This window comes from Calonectris borealis, chromosome 1 (assembly GCF_964195595.1).
Source record: "Calonectris borealis chromosome 1, bCalBor7.hap1.2, whole genome shotgun sequence".
Lineage (NCBI taxonomy): Eukaryota > Metazoa > Chordata > Aves > Procellariiformes > Procellariidae > Calonectris > Calonectris borealis.
In genome coordinates, this window is record NC_134312.1 from 997,697 (window position 1) to 1,015,261 (window position 17,565).

The 17,565-nt window shown below is 66.0% G+C and overlaps 1 protein-coding gene across 1 annotated transcript in view; it reads left to right on the plus strand.

The window, feature by feature from the left end:
* SND1 (staphylococcal nuclease and tudor domain containing 1) overlaps window positions 1-17,565 on the plus strand; it is a 138,017-nt gene that overhangs the window by 86,833 nt on the left and 33,619 nt on the right. The window contains exons 15-16 of the mRNA XM_075141220.1: window positions 1,587-1,728; window positions 16,796-16,905. Of these exons, the coding sequence (XP_074997321.1) occupies window positions 1,587-1,728; window positions 16,796-16,905 (252 nt within the window). The remainder of the gene's footprint in view (window positions 1-1,586; window positions 1,729-16,795; window positions 16,906-17,565) is intronic.

Sequence of the window (17,565 nt, forward strand, 5' to 3'; positions counted from 1 at the left end):
GGCAGCACCCGGGACCACCGCCGCGGCACGGACCGGCTCCACGCAGCCGGTGGCTTCGGGCCGCACGCGTGAGGAAGCAAGCAGCCGCCCGCTGCACCGGAGCGGATTAAAATGGAGATGCACACAAACACCGGCCCCCTTGCTCCTGCCGATCTGCGAGCTGCTCGTGCTGCCAGCACCGATACCTGCCGGAGCCGCGGGCAGAGCCACGGGCAGAGCCACGGGCAGAGCTGCGGGCAGAGCCACGCGGCTCCTGCTCCTTCGGCTCCCGGTCCTCGTGCCGCGGCTCCCCCGTCCCCGTCGGGGCACGGAGATTTGCCTCTTCCGCCGCTGCCATCTTAGAGCCTGCTCTGGAAGCAGCTCCGTCTCCTCTGCCAGCAGATGCCAGCGCCTTCCCCCTTCCGCCCTGGCTCCCAGCCTCTGCTCCGGAGATTTTCAGCCGCCTCCGCTCGCCTGCCTTCCCCGGCCGAGCCCCTTCCCTCCCCACGCCTCTGCCTTTCCGACGCCGGCGGCTGGCATTCAGCTTAATAAAAGTCACGAAGCCCCGCTCCGGCCCCACCGCCCCGGCCGTGGAGCAGCTCCTGCCTCCGTCCCTGCCGGGGAGAGCCGGCTCCCGGTCCTACCCGGAGGCGCCGGGTTTCGGCTGTGGCGCGCTCCCTTCTCTCCTCCGCAGCCCGTTTTTCTAAATTAAGGCCGGAGCGAGATAAAGAGCCACCTGGCTGCCTTTTATTTGGGGAGCTGCTTTTTTTTTTTTTGCCTTTCTTCCTTGGGTAAATAAGTTGGGAGCTTGCGATGCGGAGCCTCTCGTCCCCGGGACGGGCACGCGGAGGTGCCGGCCAAAGCTGCCGCGCCGAAGCTCGGCAGGTCTGCGGTTCCCCGGCTGCGGCCGTGCCGTGCGGCGGGGTTTCAGCCAGCACCAGGCTGGCGCTTGGCGTCGGGTCTGTAGGCGCATGGGTGCTGCGCTGGCCCCTTGCAGCGACGGCAATGCTCGCGGTGGTGCCGCTGGCACCCGGGGATGCTCGCAGTGCTCTGCGCCGGGGGACCCCGACACCCCCCCGCCAGCCCTGGCCTCCTGAGCTGCTTGGCAGCTCATTAAGTTTTTATTAATGAACGTGCCTGAATTTATACGCAGAGGCTTGCTGCTGGGACGGGAGCAGGTGGCGCGCGGAGGGGGGGTTTCCCGGGAGTCACGGGCTGCTCCGTTATGGGAGGGAGGGATGGGGCAGGACCCAGCCTGCCTGCTCCTGCCTGCTCCTACCTGCTCCTGCCTGCTCCTGCCTGCACCCAGGTAGCCATCTCCAGTCGGGGGGAGCGTCGGGGCCCGCGTCCCCGGGACGTGGGTGCGGGCGAGGGGTGCGCGGTCCATCCCCCGGGAGAAGCCGGACCCCTGCCCCCACCCCGCACCCCTCCCCGGCTGGCACGGGGCAGGCGAGGCCGATCCGGGCACCGAGCCCGCGGCGAGGAGCGGCCGCTGTCCCCACCGTGAGGGACGTTGGGGTGCTGGCGGGTCCCCACACACCGAGGGGAGCAGTCGGTGCCCCTGGCACGCCGCACCCCCACCCTGACCCCCCGTTTCCCCCCTCCAGGACACCCAGAAGGCGAAGCAGTTCCTGCCCTTCCTGCAGCGCGCCGGCCGCTCGGAGGCGGTGGTGGAGTACGTCTTCAGCGGCTCCCGGCTGAAGCTCTTCATGCCAAAGGAAACCTGCCTCATCACCTTCCTGCTCGCAGGTGAGCAGGATCCGGCCCCCGCCGGTGCCTGGCTTGATGGGGGGTTCTCGCCCCGCTGGGGTGCACGGTCCTCCCTCACCCCACGGGGCTGCGGGGGAGGTGAATGCCGGTGCTGCCAACGGGTCGACCTGGGGCTGTTAATTGGGCTGGGGAGCGCTAATTGGAGCTGGGGACACGTGGGGACCGAGCGCGAGCGGCTCTTGCACCCGGCGCTGATGGAGGTGCCAGCGGGCGCTCGGGGTGCATTGCGCCAGGGACTTGCGCGTGCAGCGGGATGAGGGTGCACGTCCCTGCGTGCACACGGCGGTTGTTATGGTAGGTCCTACAAAAACTGAAGAGTTCCACCGCTAAAGCCGTCCTGCTCGCGGTGCGTATTTCAGCCAAGGCTTCGCCTCGGAGCAGCGCGTGGCAGGAGCATCGCAAACCCCGGGCGTTTGAAGGTGCCACCTTCTAGGCTGGCCGCGGGACGGGCAGATGGTGACCTGCGCCAGGGTGTCACCCGGCAGCGTGCCGGGACGGGGAAGCCCGTCGCCGGTGAGAGCGTTGCCGGCGCTGGTGGATCCCTCGATGGGAGAGGATGTGGGGTGGCTCCTCTCTCGCTCCCGTTTCTATGGCAATAACCGTGTATAAAGGATGACCCTGAACACCGATCGTTCACAACTTGGTTATGAAAAATTCAATAAGCATATAAATAGATCTTATATGGGGATAAAACCACCGAGGTTTCCGTAAGCAACAGCTCTTGCTGCTCCCACCGAAGGAATATTTATCCTGGGGGGGAGTGCGGGGGCCGGGATGGAGTCGGGAAGTCTTTGTCCACCCCTTTGTTCCCGGAGCCGGGGAACAGCGGATAAGCTCGCAAGGCCAGCGTGCGGCGCAGGAGTGGCTACCTGCCCACGTGCCAGCGCCCGCTCGCCTCGGACCTGCCCTCCGCCGTCCCCCAAGGCCACCAGCACCCGGGCTGGGGAGCGCCGAGGGCTTGGGAAGCGGGAAGGACCGTGCCTGGTCCCGGTGATGCTCCCGGAGCACGGACCAGGAATGATGCCGTGGTCACACGCTCGCTCTGGTGAGCAAACCCTTCGCACCCCTTCGCACCCTTCCCCGTTGCACCCAAAGGTGCAGATCCCTGCCTGTCCCCGGCTGCCTGAGCTCCGGGTGCCGGCAGACCGCTCGCGCCAGCTGCCTGCTCCTCGTGGTCTGTAGGACACGGCCAGCCTGGCCGAGGACCCCCCAGTCCCACCGGTGACGGTCACCACCACCCTCCAGTGACCAAACCTCCCCGGAGTGACGCTCTCGCCTGGGGACAGCCTGTCCCCGTGGCCGGCCGGAGCGCGAGCGTCCCCAGCCCTGCTCCAGGCTGGCTCCTGCCGTGTGGGAAGCGTGTCCTAAACCTGTCCTTCTCCGCGTGCTTGTGCGTATAAATAGTCACAGAGTCTTATTTATAATTAACCATTCTTAAAGTCAGCTGCAAAAGACGGGGAAACGAGACTCCCCCTTGCCTGCGACTGAGACATTAAAATTTTAAGAAGCGATAAAACTCCCACGTGCTTGGGAGGAGGAATTTAGATATATTTAAATATTTCTGGTTTAAAAGGCTGCTGCTGGGTTCGGCCGTGTTTCATACACGGAATCCTGCCGGCTCCTCCGAGCGCTCCCTGCGAGAGGAGCTGCTGGCAGAGCAGCATCCCGGCGGATCCGGCATCGTCCCCGGGTCCCGCTGGCGTGCTCGGAGATGCTGTCCCTGGTTTCGGGTGGGATTTGCTTCGCTCCCAGTGGTTGAGTGGCCATTTCGTGGGAGCGGGGAAGGAGCAGTCGTGGTTCCCGGCGTTGGCAGCAGCGGCCCGACGTGCCCCATCCTCCTCCTCGCCGGCGGGATGCCCGCGGCCGGTGCTCGGGCTGGGGACGTGCACCCCGGGTCCCACCGGACCTCCCCGGACCGGCAGCGATTAATCCCCTTCCCGGGGCGGGATGAACGGGCTCCCGCTGCCCCTCCCCGGGACCGGCAGTGAAATCCCCCGTCCCTGCGGTGGCGGCGGTTCCCGGCCACTCGCGGGGAGTTGGGGAGGCTCCGGCTCGGCCTTTCCGCTTAGTCGGGTAATTTTTAAATTAAAGGGGAGAGGGCGGGGAGGGCGCTGGGGCGGCCTGGAAATGGATGGCTCCGGGGGGAGCGCGCTCGCTGCAAGTTATATTTAATCCCCGTTGCTGTGGAGACCGACTGGCTGTCGCCCGCTCCCCGGGGCTGATGTTGCTCCAAAAAGTTCCCCAAGTCATGAATAACCCCCCACCCCGGCTGCCTGGGGTGGCCCCGGGGGTCCCCGGAGCCGTCGGGGGTCCCCGGAGCAATTGGGGTCCCGCTGCGGCCAGGGTGCAGCGGGCGCCCATGGCCTGAGTCACCCCGGCCACCTCCTTCGCCACCTCGGCGCTGCCCTTCGCCAGGCAGCTCAATTAGAGGGCTGGGAATAACGAGCGGGCGACTCAACGCCTCCTGCGGCGCGGCGCCGGGGCCCCGCCCTGGAACGAAGGTTTTGGGGTGTCTGGGGCCATGGGGCCGGTGTGCCCGGGGGCAGCTGCGGCCCTCCGGGGGAGGCGGCTGCACCCCTTCGCAGCAGCCTCTGCATCTCCTGGGGTGTCCTGCATCGCACAGGAGCATCCTGCACTGCACAGGACCATCCTGAGTTGCACAGGAGCATCCTGCGTTGCACAGGACCATCCTGCATTGCACTAAATCATCCTGCATTGCACAGGAGCATCCTGAGTTGCACAGGACTGTCCTGAGTTGCACAGGACCATCCTGCATTGCACAGGAGCATCCCATGTTGCACAGGAGCATCCTGCATTGCACTAAATCATTCTGCATTGCACAGGAGCATCCTGCATTGCACAGGAGTGTCCCATGTTGCACAGGAGCATCCTGCATTGCACAGGAGCATCCTGCATTGCACTAAATCATCCTGCATTGCACAGGAGCATCCTGAGTTGCACAGGACTGTCCTGAGTTGCACAGGACCGTCCTGAGTTGCACAGGAGCGTCCCATGTTGCACAGGAGCATCCTGCATTGCACTAAATCATTCTGCATTGCACAGGAGCATCCTGCATTGCACAGGAGTGTCCCATGTTGCACAGGAGCATCCTGCATTGCACAGGAGCATCCTGCATTGCACTAAATCATCCTGCATTGCACAGGAGCGTCCCATGTTGCACAGGAGCATCCTGCATTGCCCTAAATCATCCTGCATTGCACAGGAGCATCCTGCGTTGCACAGGACCGTCCTGCGTTGCACTAAATCATCCTGCGTTGCACAGGAGCGTCCTGAGTTGCACAGGAGCGTCCTGCATTGCACAGGACCATCCTGCATTGCACAGGATTGTCCCATGTGGCATGTCCCAGAGCCGCGGCGTGCCAAGCTGGGCTATCGGTGCTGCTGGAGATGCTTCTTGGGTGCTGGGGCCACCCGTCCCGCTCCCTTCCCTTAGCACTGGGGAGCACGCAGCTCCTGCTCTCCCTCCCCGGCTCTTCTGGGGGAGACCTTCCCCAGCTGAGGTCTCTAATCAAGCTGTATGCATTAATTACAGGCTAAAAAGGCAGGTAACGTGCCAATTAGCATGGAAGATGCCCCTTCTGTCTTCCCTCGCCGCAGACCCCCCACATCTGCCAGCGTGGGTATTCCTGGGCCTCGGCTGGATTCCTCCCTTCATCCTGACGGCAGAGCCGGGAGCTGGCGCGGCCGACGCCGGCAAGTTCGGTGCATCAGCCCCATCCCTCCTCAGCCTGGCACCGGGGGTGATTCGCTCCCAGTTGCTCCGGCCGGTGGCAAACCCTGAAGCAAGAGCCCGGCGTCCTGCGGGTGCAGCCCCGGGGCGGTCGGGGTGGCCCCTTCCCCTGGGGCCTGCGGGCACCGGGGATGGAGGTTTCGGGGTGGCCCTGAGTGCAGGAGGGCTGTGCAGGCAGGGCAGGGCTGCGCAGGCAGGGCTGTGCAGGCAGGGCAGGACTGTGCAGGCAGGACTATGCAGGCAGGGCCGTGCAGGCAGGGCTGTGCAGACAGGGCAGGCAGGGCTGTGCAGGCAGGGCTGTGCAGGCAGGGCTGCGCAGGCAGGGCTGCGCAGGCAGGGGTGTGCAGACAGGGCACGCAGGGCTGTGGAGGCAGGGCTGTGCAGGCAGAGCAGGCAGGGCCGTGCAGGCAGGGGTGTGCAGGCAGGGCAGGCAGGGCCGCGCAGGCAGGGCCGGGCAGGCAGGGCAGGGCTGGAGCCGTCGCCGGAGTGGAAACCTGGCGGCAGCGGCAGGGTGGGAGCCGGCGAGGGGAGGGATGGGGTGGGAATGGCGCTGGATTCCCCGGCTCTCCTCGCTGGGGGCCAGCACCTGATGCTATCGCCCTGCCTGCTGTTGTTTTCCCTTTCATCTGTTAATCGGAGCGTTGATCATGCTGGTAATTTGAATAACTTCCCAGCCTCTCAGCCCCTCCTGCAACCTTTCCCGGCTGCCCGGGCACACCGTGCCAGGGTGGTGCGGGCAGACGGCCGTGCCCGCCGCTGCAGGGACGGTGGGTGCCCGGTTGGGTGAAGCCCCTCGGCGGCAGGGCCGGCACGCCGTGCACCGCCGCGGCACACCAGCCCGGTGGACGGCAGAGACGGGCGGTTTTGGGATCCCACCCGCATCCCCGGCCGCCCCCGCGGCTCTCGGGAAAGCTGCGGGGGAGCTGCCGGCACGCACCGGTGTGCCGAGCCCGCGGGAGCTGCCGGGGAGCGGGGCGGGGGGGCTGGCACCTCTCCCAGCTCGCGGCGCTGGAAAATTAAACTTTTACCCTGAGTAAGGCAAACTTGGTTATTGAAGCAGCTCTCCCTCTAATGAGCCCCGCGCAGCCCTGATCAATTATTCAGTGAAGGAGCTAATGAAAGGTCAGGCGGCTGGGGGGCTCCGTGGCTTCCCAGACCTCGGGTTTCGGTGGGGGGTCGCTGCGGTGAGCTGCCGGCTGCACCAGGAGGGCGAAACGGGGGTGAGAGGAGAGGGGAGGAGAGGGGGTCCTGCTGGGGGGACCCCGCGTGCACCAAGCTGAGCTTATGGGCAGGGCAGCTGGGTTGTCCCCCACCTCCAAGCATCGGCACTCCAGGGGGTCCCCAGCCCCACGACAGTGGAGCCTGCGTCTGGCTGAGTCCTGCTCCCTGGTCCTGCTCCGTGGAGTCCCTGCTCCCTGGTCCTGCTCTGGGGGGTCCCTGCTCCCTGGTCCTGCTTCGTGGGGGTCCCTGATCCATGGTATGGTTCCATGGTCCTGCTCCGTGGGGTTCCTGCTCTGTGGTCCTGCTCCGAGGGGTCCCTGCTCCCTGGTCCTGCTTCGTGGGCGTCCCTGATCCATGGTATGGTTCCATGGTCCTGCTCCATGGGGTTCCTGCTCTGTGGTCCTGCTCCGAGGGGTCCCTGCTCCATGGTCCTGCTCCGTGGGGTCCCTGCTCCGTGGGGTCCCTGCTCCCTGGTCCTGCTCCGTGGGGTCCCTGCTCCGTGGTCCTGCTCTGTGGCACTCCAGGGCCATCATCCCCCACGGGGCTTCCGGAGCACCCCCCAGCCTCCAGCCCTCCTCCCAGCCTCTGCCCACTCCCAGCAGCTGGATTTTGGGGTGGCCTCTTGGCTCCCCCCTGCTCCCCATCCAGCATTAGCTCTGCCGCAGCGCTGGTGTCCCAGGGAGCAGAGGGCTCCCACCCCTCCCAGCCCCCCCGGCTCAGTGCCCACCCTGGGGCACCCACTGCAAGCGCTGGTGCAGACCCCCGACAGAGCGGGGGGGCCCAGTGGAGGGGGGTCCCAGCGTGGGGGATCTCAGTGTGGGGGAAGCCCTTGCAGGGGAGGGAAGGCACCTTCCTCCCCCCACGGCAGCTCGCTTTGTCCCCCCCCCCAGCGCTTCGTCCTCCCCGCGCGCATCCTCCCGCGCTCCCTTGGCTCGCTTGGCGGGCGGGGACCTGCCGGGGGGGCTCCTGTGCTGCGCCCCACCGGGAGCTTGCTCCTCGGCTAATTGTTTAATCACCGAAGTAATTGTGTCGTATAAAATAACGCGGGCGGATGCTGGGAGGCAGCGGTGGGGCCACGGCGCGGCGAGCTGCGGGGCAGAGGTGGCTGGTGGCAGCGAGCCCGGCGTGGGCTTCAGGGCTGGGAGGGGTTTTACCCCCTGGGCTCACACGCACTCTTTTATTTTTCCTACTTTTTCTTGGTCTTCCAGCTGATGCCGTTCCCGGGAGCCGCTCTCGGTGCTCCCGAGCGGAGCAGCACTGCGGCGGCCGGCGCGGTGCTTGGTCGGTGCTCCCCGGCCCCTCCTCTGCCCGCTCCGCGCGGTGCCGTCACCCATCGCTTAGAGCCAGAAATATGATAAATATCTGCATTTTATCAATGCCTTCCTTTTTTTTATATATCAAATGCAAATGAGCATCATAAAGAGAAGACAGTCCCTTGTAAATGTGACTTCAGGGATGCTCTCAAGGGAGCCTCATCCTGTCTTTCCAGCTAAAATATATACGTTTGAGTGCTATAAATATGTGCAAATAGAGAGGCGCTGATTTAATCCCGGGTTCCTCTTTCCCGGTGAGACTCTGCAGCCTGACGCCTTCTCGGTGCGGGGGCCGGTGGCAGCGTTAGCAGGATCCGGCCCCGGGGGAGAGCGTGCCCCGAGGGGCGAGGGGGGCCGTGCTGCACCCCCGGCACTGCTGGGGGGGGCCGCCTGGCCCCGGGGGTTGGGTGCCCCTAAATCTCGCAGAGGAGTCAGCGGAGCTGCGTATTTATGAGGTGGGGCTGGAGATACGGCATTTATCTGCGTGCGCCTGCGAGGAGGCTGATGTATATCGGCGTATATGGGCTGCGAGTGTCTCCCCGGGAGCGGCCGTAACTCACCGCCGCCTCGGCAGCGGGGGGCGAGGAGGCGAGACCGGCCGCCGCCGCGGGAAGGGGCTGCCTGTGTCCGGCAGCCCGCGGGGAGGGGGTGCCGCGAGGAGCCGTGCAGCCCCAGGTGCCAAGTGGGAGCATAGTCTGCTTTTGGGGAAAAAGGAGGGGAAAAGGAGGTTCTGCCCGAGTCGCAGGGCACGGCTGCAGCCCCCCGAAGTTGTGCCCGCTCCAGTCCGTGCCCCCAGCCCACCCCGTGTTGGACGAGCGACCTCCCAAAGCCCTTTCCAGCCCGTTATCCTATGATGCCTCGGCTTTTGGGAGCAGAGGTATTTTTAAGGTCTTTTTTTTTGTTTTGCCTCATTTTTTCACCCCAGGCAGCTTCTGGCAGAGGGGGTTGCAGCCCCACCGGAGCTGGGGTCAGTCCCCACGGGAGCAGCCGGCTGTGCCGGGGGTGCTGCTCGTGGCAGAGAGGATGCTGCGCAGGCAGCGAGGCCTCTCGGTCCCCAGCCCGGGTCCCCGCCGTCACGGCTGAGCTGAGCGGGGACAGCGTCACAGCAGCCTGGCTTGTCCCGCTGCAGGAGGCACCGGGGCGGCACCATCGGGGAGCCCCTTCTCCCCGTGGGGGCACATCCCGGGAATGCGGGGGTCTGCTCGGGTCTCCGGGCGCTGCTGCTTGGCTGTGGGGCAGAGCATCCCCGCCGGCGGGGGATGCGGATGCGCAGTGTTGGGAAGTGGGGACCCCAAAGGCTGTGGATGCACAGTGTTGGGATGCGGGGACCCCAAATGCTGGTGGATGCACAGTGTTGGGATGCGGGGACCCCAAAGGCTGCGGATGCATGGTGTTGGGACACGGGGACCCCAAAGGCTGTAGCATTTGGGATGTGGGGACCCCAAAGGCTGCGGATGCACGGTGTTGGGATGTGGGGACCCCAAAGGCTGCGGATGCACGGTGTTGGGACACGGTGACCCCAAAGGCTGTAGCATTTGGGATGTGGGGACGCAGATTCACAGTGTTGGGACATGTTCACCCTAAATACTGCAGATACGGTGTCCGGACGTGGTGACCCCAAATGCTGAGATGTGGTGGCACCAGATGCTGCAGATGCACGGTGTTGGGACACGGTGACCCCAAAAGCTGTGGCCCTGCAGTGTCGGGGTGCAGCAGAGAGCAGCTCCCCACGGGCTGAGCCAGGCTGGCGTGTCCCTAAGTCCGTCCTGGGCCCTGGGTGCACGGGGCTGCCATGAGCCGAGCATCGCCGCCGGCTGCTGCGCCCCTCCGCCGGCGTCCCGGGCAGGGCCCGTCCCGGCAGCGCGGTGCCGGGCTGGGGGTCCCCGGGCAGCCCCCGGCTCCGGGCTGCGTTAGCAGGAGCCGGTGCAGTTCGGCAGCGCCCGGCCACCTCCCGCCTCCCCGCTGCCGTCTGTTTCCCTGTTCCCGACAGCCTCTATTTTGGTAGGGACTCGTGTTAAAAATACGCCGCGCTCCTACACGGGCTCTGCGGCAGCAGCCAAGTTGCCATCACGACTCGGAGGCCGGCCGTGCGCCTGCCGGTGCCGGGGAAGCAGGGGACGGAACGGCAGCCTCCCGGCATCACCGCCAGCCCCTCGGCTCCCCCCCAGCATCGTCCTGCCCGGTGCTGCCGGTTGCAAGGGCAGGATGCGACCCGAAGCCTTTGGGCAGCCTGCCAGGGGTCCAGTGCCGCGGCAGCGACTCGCATCCTGCCCGCTGCCGGCCGCGGTGCAGCCGCTGGGATCTGGCGCGGGTCCTCAGCGTTCGGGTCTCGCTCCGGCGTGCTGCCCGCAGTTATCGGGTGGCTTCGTTCCGGTGACTGGTGCTGCCGCGCGGCTCCTCTCCTCCCTCTGCTCGCTCCTCTCTCTCCCCCAAAGTCCATAAATCCTCCCGGAGATCAATCTCAGCACCAGCACAAGCGCTCCCAGACAGGCGAACCGCCTGCGGTGCCGTCCCTGCTCCCCCGCTCACCGCGCCGGTCACGGTTATGGCACAGCAAGGGGGGAAAAAAGCTGTTTAGAGCCCAGCAATCAGGGCTGGAAAAGCCACCGCTCCAGGCGTGGTGGGAGGTCAATGGTGAATCCGAGAGATTTTCCTCGGAGAAATTTGAGGGAGTTTTTTCACGAGCTCCCGGAGGGAGAGGGGAGGCGGGTGATGCCGGCGCTGTGTCGTGCCACACGCGGTGATTGCCCCCGGCTCCCGTGTGGCCACGAGCCGGCGAGATCAGACGTTGATGAGCGGCTTCGTGGCTGGGCCAGGGAGCCCTGGCCCCCCGCCCCCCCCGGCGCTGTGCCCATGGACAGTCGCTGCTCTCGTGTCTGCGTATGTGTGTGGTTATACATATAGAAAATAATGTGTACATATAGTTAAGTATATATCTTCTATATTCCATATTGCATATTCCATATTATATAGTACATGTTTGCCTTGGTATTGCAAGGCAATCCCCGGTGCCGGCCGGTGTGCCGGAGCCGGTGGGCAGGGTGGGTGGGGAGCTCCTGCCGCTCCTCTCCCACGAGAAGCCGCGGAGCTGAGCGGGATCTGCCCCGGGCGCAGCCGCCCCGGGGGCCCTTCCTGGCTCCCACCCCGGCTCCGCTCCCCGGCGGTGCAGGATCAGCCCCTCTGCCGGACCCTGCACGGCGGGGAGCGCCAGACCCCTTTTATTACCCGTTATAAAAGCCTCGGCACGGTTCCCCGCGCCCCCCGCGGTGCCCGAGCGCTGGCGTTACGGGGGCAGAGCCGTATAAATACATCCCATAAACATAAAGGTGCCGGGACGGCTTGGGACGGCCCGAGGTTGAACCGAACCCCGGGCTGCCAGCGACCTGCCTTATGGGGGGGGTCCCTGGCTGGGGGTACCCCGGGATGCTGTGGGGTACCCTGGGATGCTGCGGGATGCCCTGGGATGCCCCGGGATGCTGCAGGATGCCCCGGGATGCTGCGGGATGTTCCGGGGTGCAGTGGGGTATCCTGGGATGCCCTGGGATGCTGCAGATTCCCCCAGGATGCTGCGGGATGTCCCGGGGTGCTGTGGGGTACCCTGGGATGCTGTGGGATGCCCCGGGATGCCACAGGATGCCCTGGGATGCTGCAGGATGCCTCAGGACGCTGCGGCATACCCCGGGATGCTGCGGGATGCCCCAGGATGCCCCGGGATGCTGCGGGATGCTGTGGGTGCTTGTCCCCATCCGTCCCCACATGCTGGAGCGGGGATGGAGCCAGGGTCGGAGCATCCTCCGCAGCCCCAGCAGCCGCCTCCTCCATCCCCGCCGCACCGCGCCGCCGGCGCTTGCTGCCTGGCAAAAACGTTTAGCAAAAGTGATTTGTAGCGGAGTTCTTTTGAGACTCCAGGGGAGAGCGGTGGCAGCTGCCCGCTGCAGCATTTTAAACCGCATCCCTCATCTGCGCAGATAAATACATTACGGCTTCCCGGGAAGAGCAGCAGAGCCGCGGCTTTGGGTTTAATTATTTTTTTTAAAGTGCTGGGTAACTTTGCCGGGCTTGCTTAGCCCCCGGCGAGTGCCGGGCAGCCCACTGCCCTCGCCATGGCGCGTTTCGGGGGCTGAGCGCGCTCATCCCATCCTTTTTAGGTTTTCCTTTTCCAAAAGCAGGCTCCGCTCGTGTGGGTTTAGGAGGCGTCACAGGCAGCGAGAGGATCCGAGGTGGCATCCCGAGCTGCTGCGCAGTCTGCCTGGGGTCGGAGCGGGTCCATGTGCCGGGATCCCCCGGCGCCGCGGGGCCGGCAGCCCTTTGCCGCGCTGCAAAAACGCTGCGCTTTGCTTTTTTATTTTATTTAAGGACTCAGACACTTCCTCAGCTATTTCTTCAAATTATTTTCTTGAGAAAAAAATTGCCGTCGTGGTGCGTAAGCCCTCGCGGCGGCTCCCTTCCCCCAGCCCCTGCTCGCTCCGCGGAGGAGGAGGAGGAGGAGGAAGGGAAGACACGCTCTTGGCAGCGCTGGCTCCTCATTTCCCCCTCCCAGCGCGGTGCTGGAGGATGCTCCTCGCTGGAGACACTGGCAGCGCGTTTGCACGGGATGCGTGCCATGGCCTCGCCGCAGCGCTGGTGGTGCCGTGCCGGGGCCGTGCCGGAGCCGTGCCCGCCTGCCGCCGCCCGGTGCCAGCGTGCTGGGAGGAGGAGGAGATGCGTCTCCGCTCCTTCCTCCCGCTCGCAACCGGGGTGTCTGTCGGCTCCGTGCACGGTGCAGCCGGTGCCGGGCCGGTTCGGGGTCCGGGAGCCAGGGGGCTGCCACTGAAAGTCCGTCCCCCCCTCCCCTGCCCCCCTGCCTGCAGCCCCCGGGCGGGAGGGGGGTCCCCTCTCCCCAGGGACCTGCCTGGGGTCCCCCCGCGGGAGGGTCTGGGCGCTCCCGGGGTGCTCCCGGGTGGGGGGAGCCTCCCAGCCCTCCAGCCGCCGGTGCGCTTCGTTACCAGGCTGCCGGTTTCCAGCTCGGTAACGAAGAACACGGGATTGCCCACCCTCCCCCACCCCACATTTTGCTACGTTTCCAAAAATCTTCCTTTCTCACCCCATTTCCTTGGGGTGGAGGGGCAGGGACGGGGGGTCCCCTCACCCGGGGGGGCCCGGCCGGGTGGGGGGTGGGCAGGGCTGGAGCTGGCAGCTGCCTGCCCCGGCACGGCCGCAAAACTCCTGCCAGATTCCTTGGATGCGTTTTGCTTCCCTCGGAGACAGCGCAGAGGAGGGGGGTGGGAAAGGGGGGGAAAAGGGGGGTTTTGCCTGACACCGGCACCGGGCTCTGATGGCGCGGTGGTGGCGATGGCGGGAGGTGGGGGGGTTGGGTGGGGGGGATGGGACGGCACAGGGATTGGGACAGGGATGGGGATGGGGATTGGGATGGGGATGGGATGGGGATGGGATGGGATGGGATGGGATGGGATGGGGATGGGATGGGGATGGGGATGCAGATTGGGATGGGATGGGATGGGATGGGGATGGGATGGGGATGGGGATGTGGATTGGGATGGGGTGGGGATGGGAATGGGAATGGGAATGGGAATGGGAATGGGATGGGATGGGATGAGATGGGGATGGGATGAGGATGGGATGGGGATGGGATGGGATGGGGATGAGGATGGGATGAGGATGGGATGGGGATGGGATGGGATGGGGATGGGATGGGGGTGGGAATGGGGATGGGATGGGGATGGGCGTGGGGATGGGGATACAACAGGGACAGGGACAGGGATGGGGACTGGGATGCAGGCCCCTTCACCGGGTGCTCTGTGGTGCTGAGGTGGGGGTACCCCCCCCCCGCTGCTGCAGGGCCCCTGAGTAGCCGGGGACCCCTCCAGTCCCTGCAGCAGGGCTGGGGACCCCACCAGTCCCAGCTGGGGTGGCCGTGCCTCTCCCAGGAGCAGTGGGGAGAGCCCTGGGGGGAGCCGGGGATCCCGCAGCCTCCCTCCCCGATAGCCCCCCCCCCGCCATTGCCCCCAGTGCAGGGGTTTAATTTCAAGTGATGCAAATCACCCGTTTTAATCGTGAGCTAAATCGTCGAGCAGGGAGCCTTGATTTCACCGGGTGCTTCTCATCCTCCGTGCCTGCGCCGCGCCGTGCGGCGAGCCTGCCCCGATTCTCGGGGGGGTCGGGGTGGGGGGGCGCGGGGTTCCCTCCGCCTGCGTCGGGCGCTGCTGGAGGACGACTCGGCACTTCAGTCATGTGTGAAACCAGCACTTCGGAAATTATTAATTAACTGCTTACGCGAGAGCCCGTCTCCCTTCCCAGGTTTGGTGGTGCAGCCCATGCGATGCTGCCGGTGCGATGCTGGCGGTGCGGTGCCGGCGGTGCAGACACCACCGCAAGCTTTCCCGGAGTGACTCTGGGTGTTCCCGGCTGGAGCAGGGCAGCATTTTATCCCTGTCACCTCTGCGGGTGCCGAGCCGGCGGGCACCGAGCTGTGCAAGGCAAGCCGGTGAGTGCCACCGTGCCAACCACCCGGTGCCCAAAGCAGCCGCCCGGTCCCTGGCGCAGCCGGGGGTCTGCCCGCTGCCAGACCTCGGAAGCCCCTCCGCCGCCGGTGGCGGGTGCGCTGGAGTCACCCCCAAAGTGCTCGGCAGCCACCGTCCCCTTGGGCTTGCTGGCAAGGTCAGGGCTGCCGTCACCAGTGACACGGGGACGCGGTGACACAGGGACCTTGCTACTGCAGGGTGGGCTCCTGGCACTCGCCAGCGGCTCCCGGGGGTGGGATCACGTCCCCTGCGCCCCGGGGTGACAGCGGCATCGCTGCAGCCGGTGCTTGCAGCCGACCCAGCGCCCTGGGGACGCAGCACCTTGTCACCGCAGGGCTGGCCGGGCCGGCGTGGTTTACTGCGGCGCTCTGGGGACGTGGCAAGCGAGGCGGGGGTGTCATTAATCAGCCGGCCCGCTTTCCCTTTTCCTTCCCTCGTCCTCATCGGCGTGAGGCCGGCGGGGCGCAGGGCCGGCGCGGTCCCCGGTTCCCTTTGCCATCAGCTGTGCCGCGAGCGCCGGGCTGAGCCTCGCGGTGCGTTTTCCCTCCCACCCCCCTCGCCGAGACGTGAGAACTGCTGCTCCGTCACAGGCCGAGCGCTCCGACAGCCGCTAAGTGTAATTCCCGGCACTTCATTAATAACGAATTATGTAAAATAAAATTAATAATGCAGGACTTCCCAGTTTAATAATCTGTGCCACCGCCGGCGCTGGCAGCACTTTGCCCGAGGGGAGCCCGGGGTGGTTACCTGGGTTTGCAGGTGGGGAAACTGAGTCAGAGAGTGAGGGGGTCCGGACGTGGTCCGGTGTGACCGCCACAGCGCTCGGCCTCCTTCCCTCCTGTTTTTTTAAGTATTTTAATTTTTAATGATGGCTTGCGGGGCTGGGGCTCCACCTGCCCCCGTGGCTGTAACGAGAGGGCGGAATGACCACCCGCCTGTCGGGGGCTCTCGGCGGAGTTACCGGCGCCGGCGGCTGCGACGGGGCAGAACCGCGCCAGCCAGAACCACGGACGGGGTCCTGCCGCTCCCCCACGGCCCCTGCCCATGGTGCGGTGGGGTGCTGCGCTGCAGGGACCTTGCACGGGACCTTGCACAGGACCTTGCGGGGACCTTGCACAGGACCTTGCACGGGACTTTGCACAGGGGGACCTTGCACAGGACCTTGCGGGGGACCTTGCACAGGACCTTGCACGGGGGGACCTTGCACAGGACCTTGCACAGGACCTTGCACAGGACCTTGCATGGGGGGACCTTGCACAGAACCTTGCACAGGACCTTGCACGGGGGGACCTTGCACAGGACCTTGCACGGGACCTTGCACGGGGGGACCTTGCACGGGACCTTGCACGGGACCTTGCGCAGGTGGATCTTGCACAGCTGGTGTTACAGGGTCTGTGCCACAGGGGAGTTGATGGTCTCTGCGTGGTCGGGGGAGCCTGGGGCTCCCCATGGTATGGCGTGGGTGAGGTGCTGCACCCCAGCTGCACCCTGGGGTCCCCGAAACCCCCTGGCAAGGCCGGCTGCAGCAGGGAGAGACCCAGGCGAGGCAACTCCTCTGGCAGGGTGGGTGGTCTGGGGACAGGGACAGGGGCTCCTCCTTGTCCCCAGCCTGGGATGGAGCGGGGAGTCCTCCCCAGGGAGCTCGTCCCCGTGTCCCCATCCCTGCTGGCTCTTGCCTTGCTCGTCCCCGTGTCCCCATCCCTGCTGGCTCTTGCCTTGCTCGTCCCCGTGTCCCCATCCCTGCTGGCTCTTCCCCTGCTCGTCCCCGTGTCCCCATCCCTGCTGGCTCTTCCCCTGCTCGTCCCCGTGTCCCCATCCCTGCTGGCTCTTCCCCTGCTCGTCCCCGTGTCCCCGTCCCTGCTGGCTCTTCCCCTGCTCGTCCCCGTGTCCCCGTCCCTGCTGGCTCTTCCCCTGCTCGTCCCCGTGTCCCCATCCCTGCTGGCTCTTCCCCTGCTCGTCCCCGTGTCCCCATCCTTGCTGGCTCTTCCCCTGCTCGTCCCCATGTCCCCGTCCCTGCTGGCCCCGGGGCTGTCCCAGGCTCTCCCTGCCCTGGTGCCAGGGAAGTGCCAGCGCGGGGACCCTCCTGTGTCCCAGGAGCTGGTCCCATCCCACCTGGGCTCCGGTGGCCCCTTTCCTCCCCGAAACATTTCTTTCAGGTGACGTCCCCAGCAATGGCGCGTGGTCACCCACTGACCTCCTCCGAGCGCCTCACTCTCCTCTTCCTCCTCTTCCTCCCGCAGGCATCGAGTGTCCCCGGGGAGCCAGGAACCTGCCCGGGCTGGTCCAGGAGGGTGAGCCCTTCAGCGAGGAGGCCACGCACTTCACCAAGGAGCTGGTGCTGCAGCGAGAGGTAGGGGACGCTCGGCGGCGGGGGGCCGGGGGCTGCGGCACGCCGGCTGGGTGCTGGCGCGGGAGGGGCTGGGGATCTCGCCGAAGGGCTGCAAGCAAAGGCAGGGGGCAGGGGGAGCTGCCCTGCTCCGGCTGCACCGCGCTGCTGAGCCGCAGCCGCCTCGTCCCCGGTCTCTGCAAGTGCTTTGGTGCTCCGGGAAGAGCCGCGCGGACCCGGCTCACGGCGCTGGCAAAGCCTCCCGTGGTGCTGAGGCCGGATTCGGCCCCGTTCTCCTCTCCGAGGCTCTCGTGTTGGTGCGTCGTGGTTTCGCCGTGGTGCCGGGGCTGGACCCTGGCAATGCCAGGGCCGTGCAGCTCGCTATGCCCGGGGGCTGCCAGGGCAGAGCGGTGCCCGTGGGACCCCCGTCCCCTGCTCGGGGGCTGCGCTGTTCCCATGGCGTGTGGGAGCCGTGTGCCACCGGCCGTTACACACCGGGTGACACCGGGAGCGTCCCCGGGCGTTTGCAGCGGGTCCATAAATCGCCGAGGCGTTGTGCTTGCGCTGCCCCTAAATCTCCTCTCGCTGAAGGCAGCAATGGGAAAGGAGATCGGCGGCTTCTCCAGGACAGGTGGGGACAGCTCTCCCCTTTTATTTTATTTTATTTTATTTTATTTTATTTTA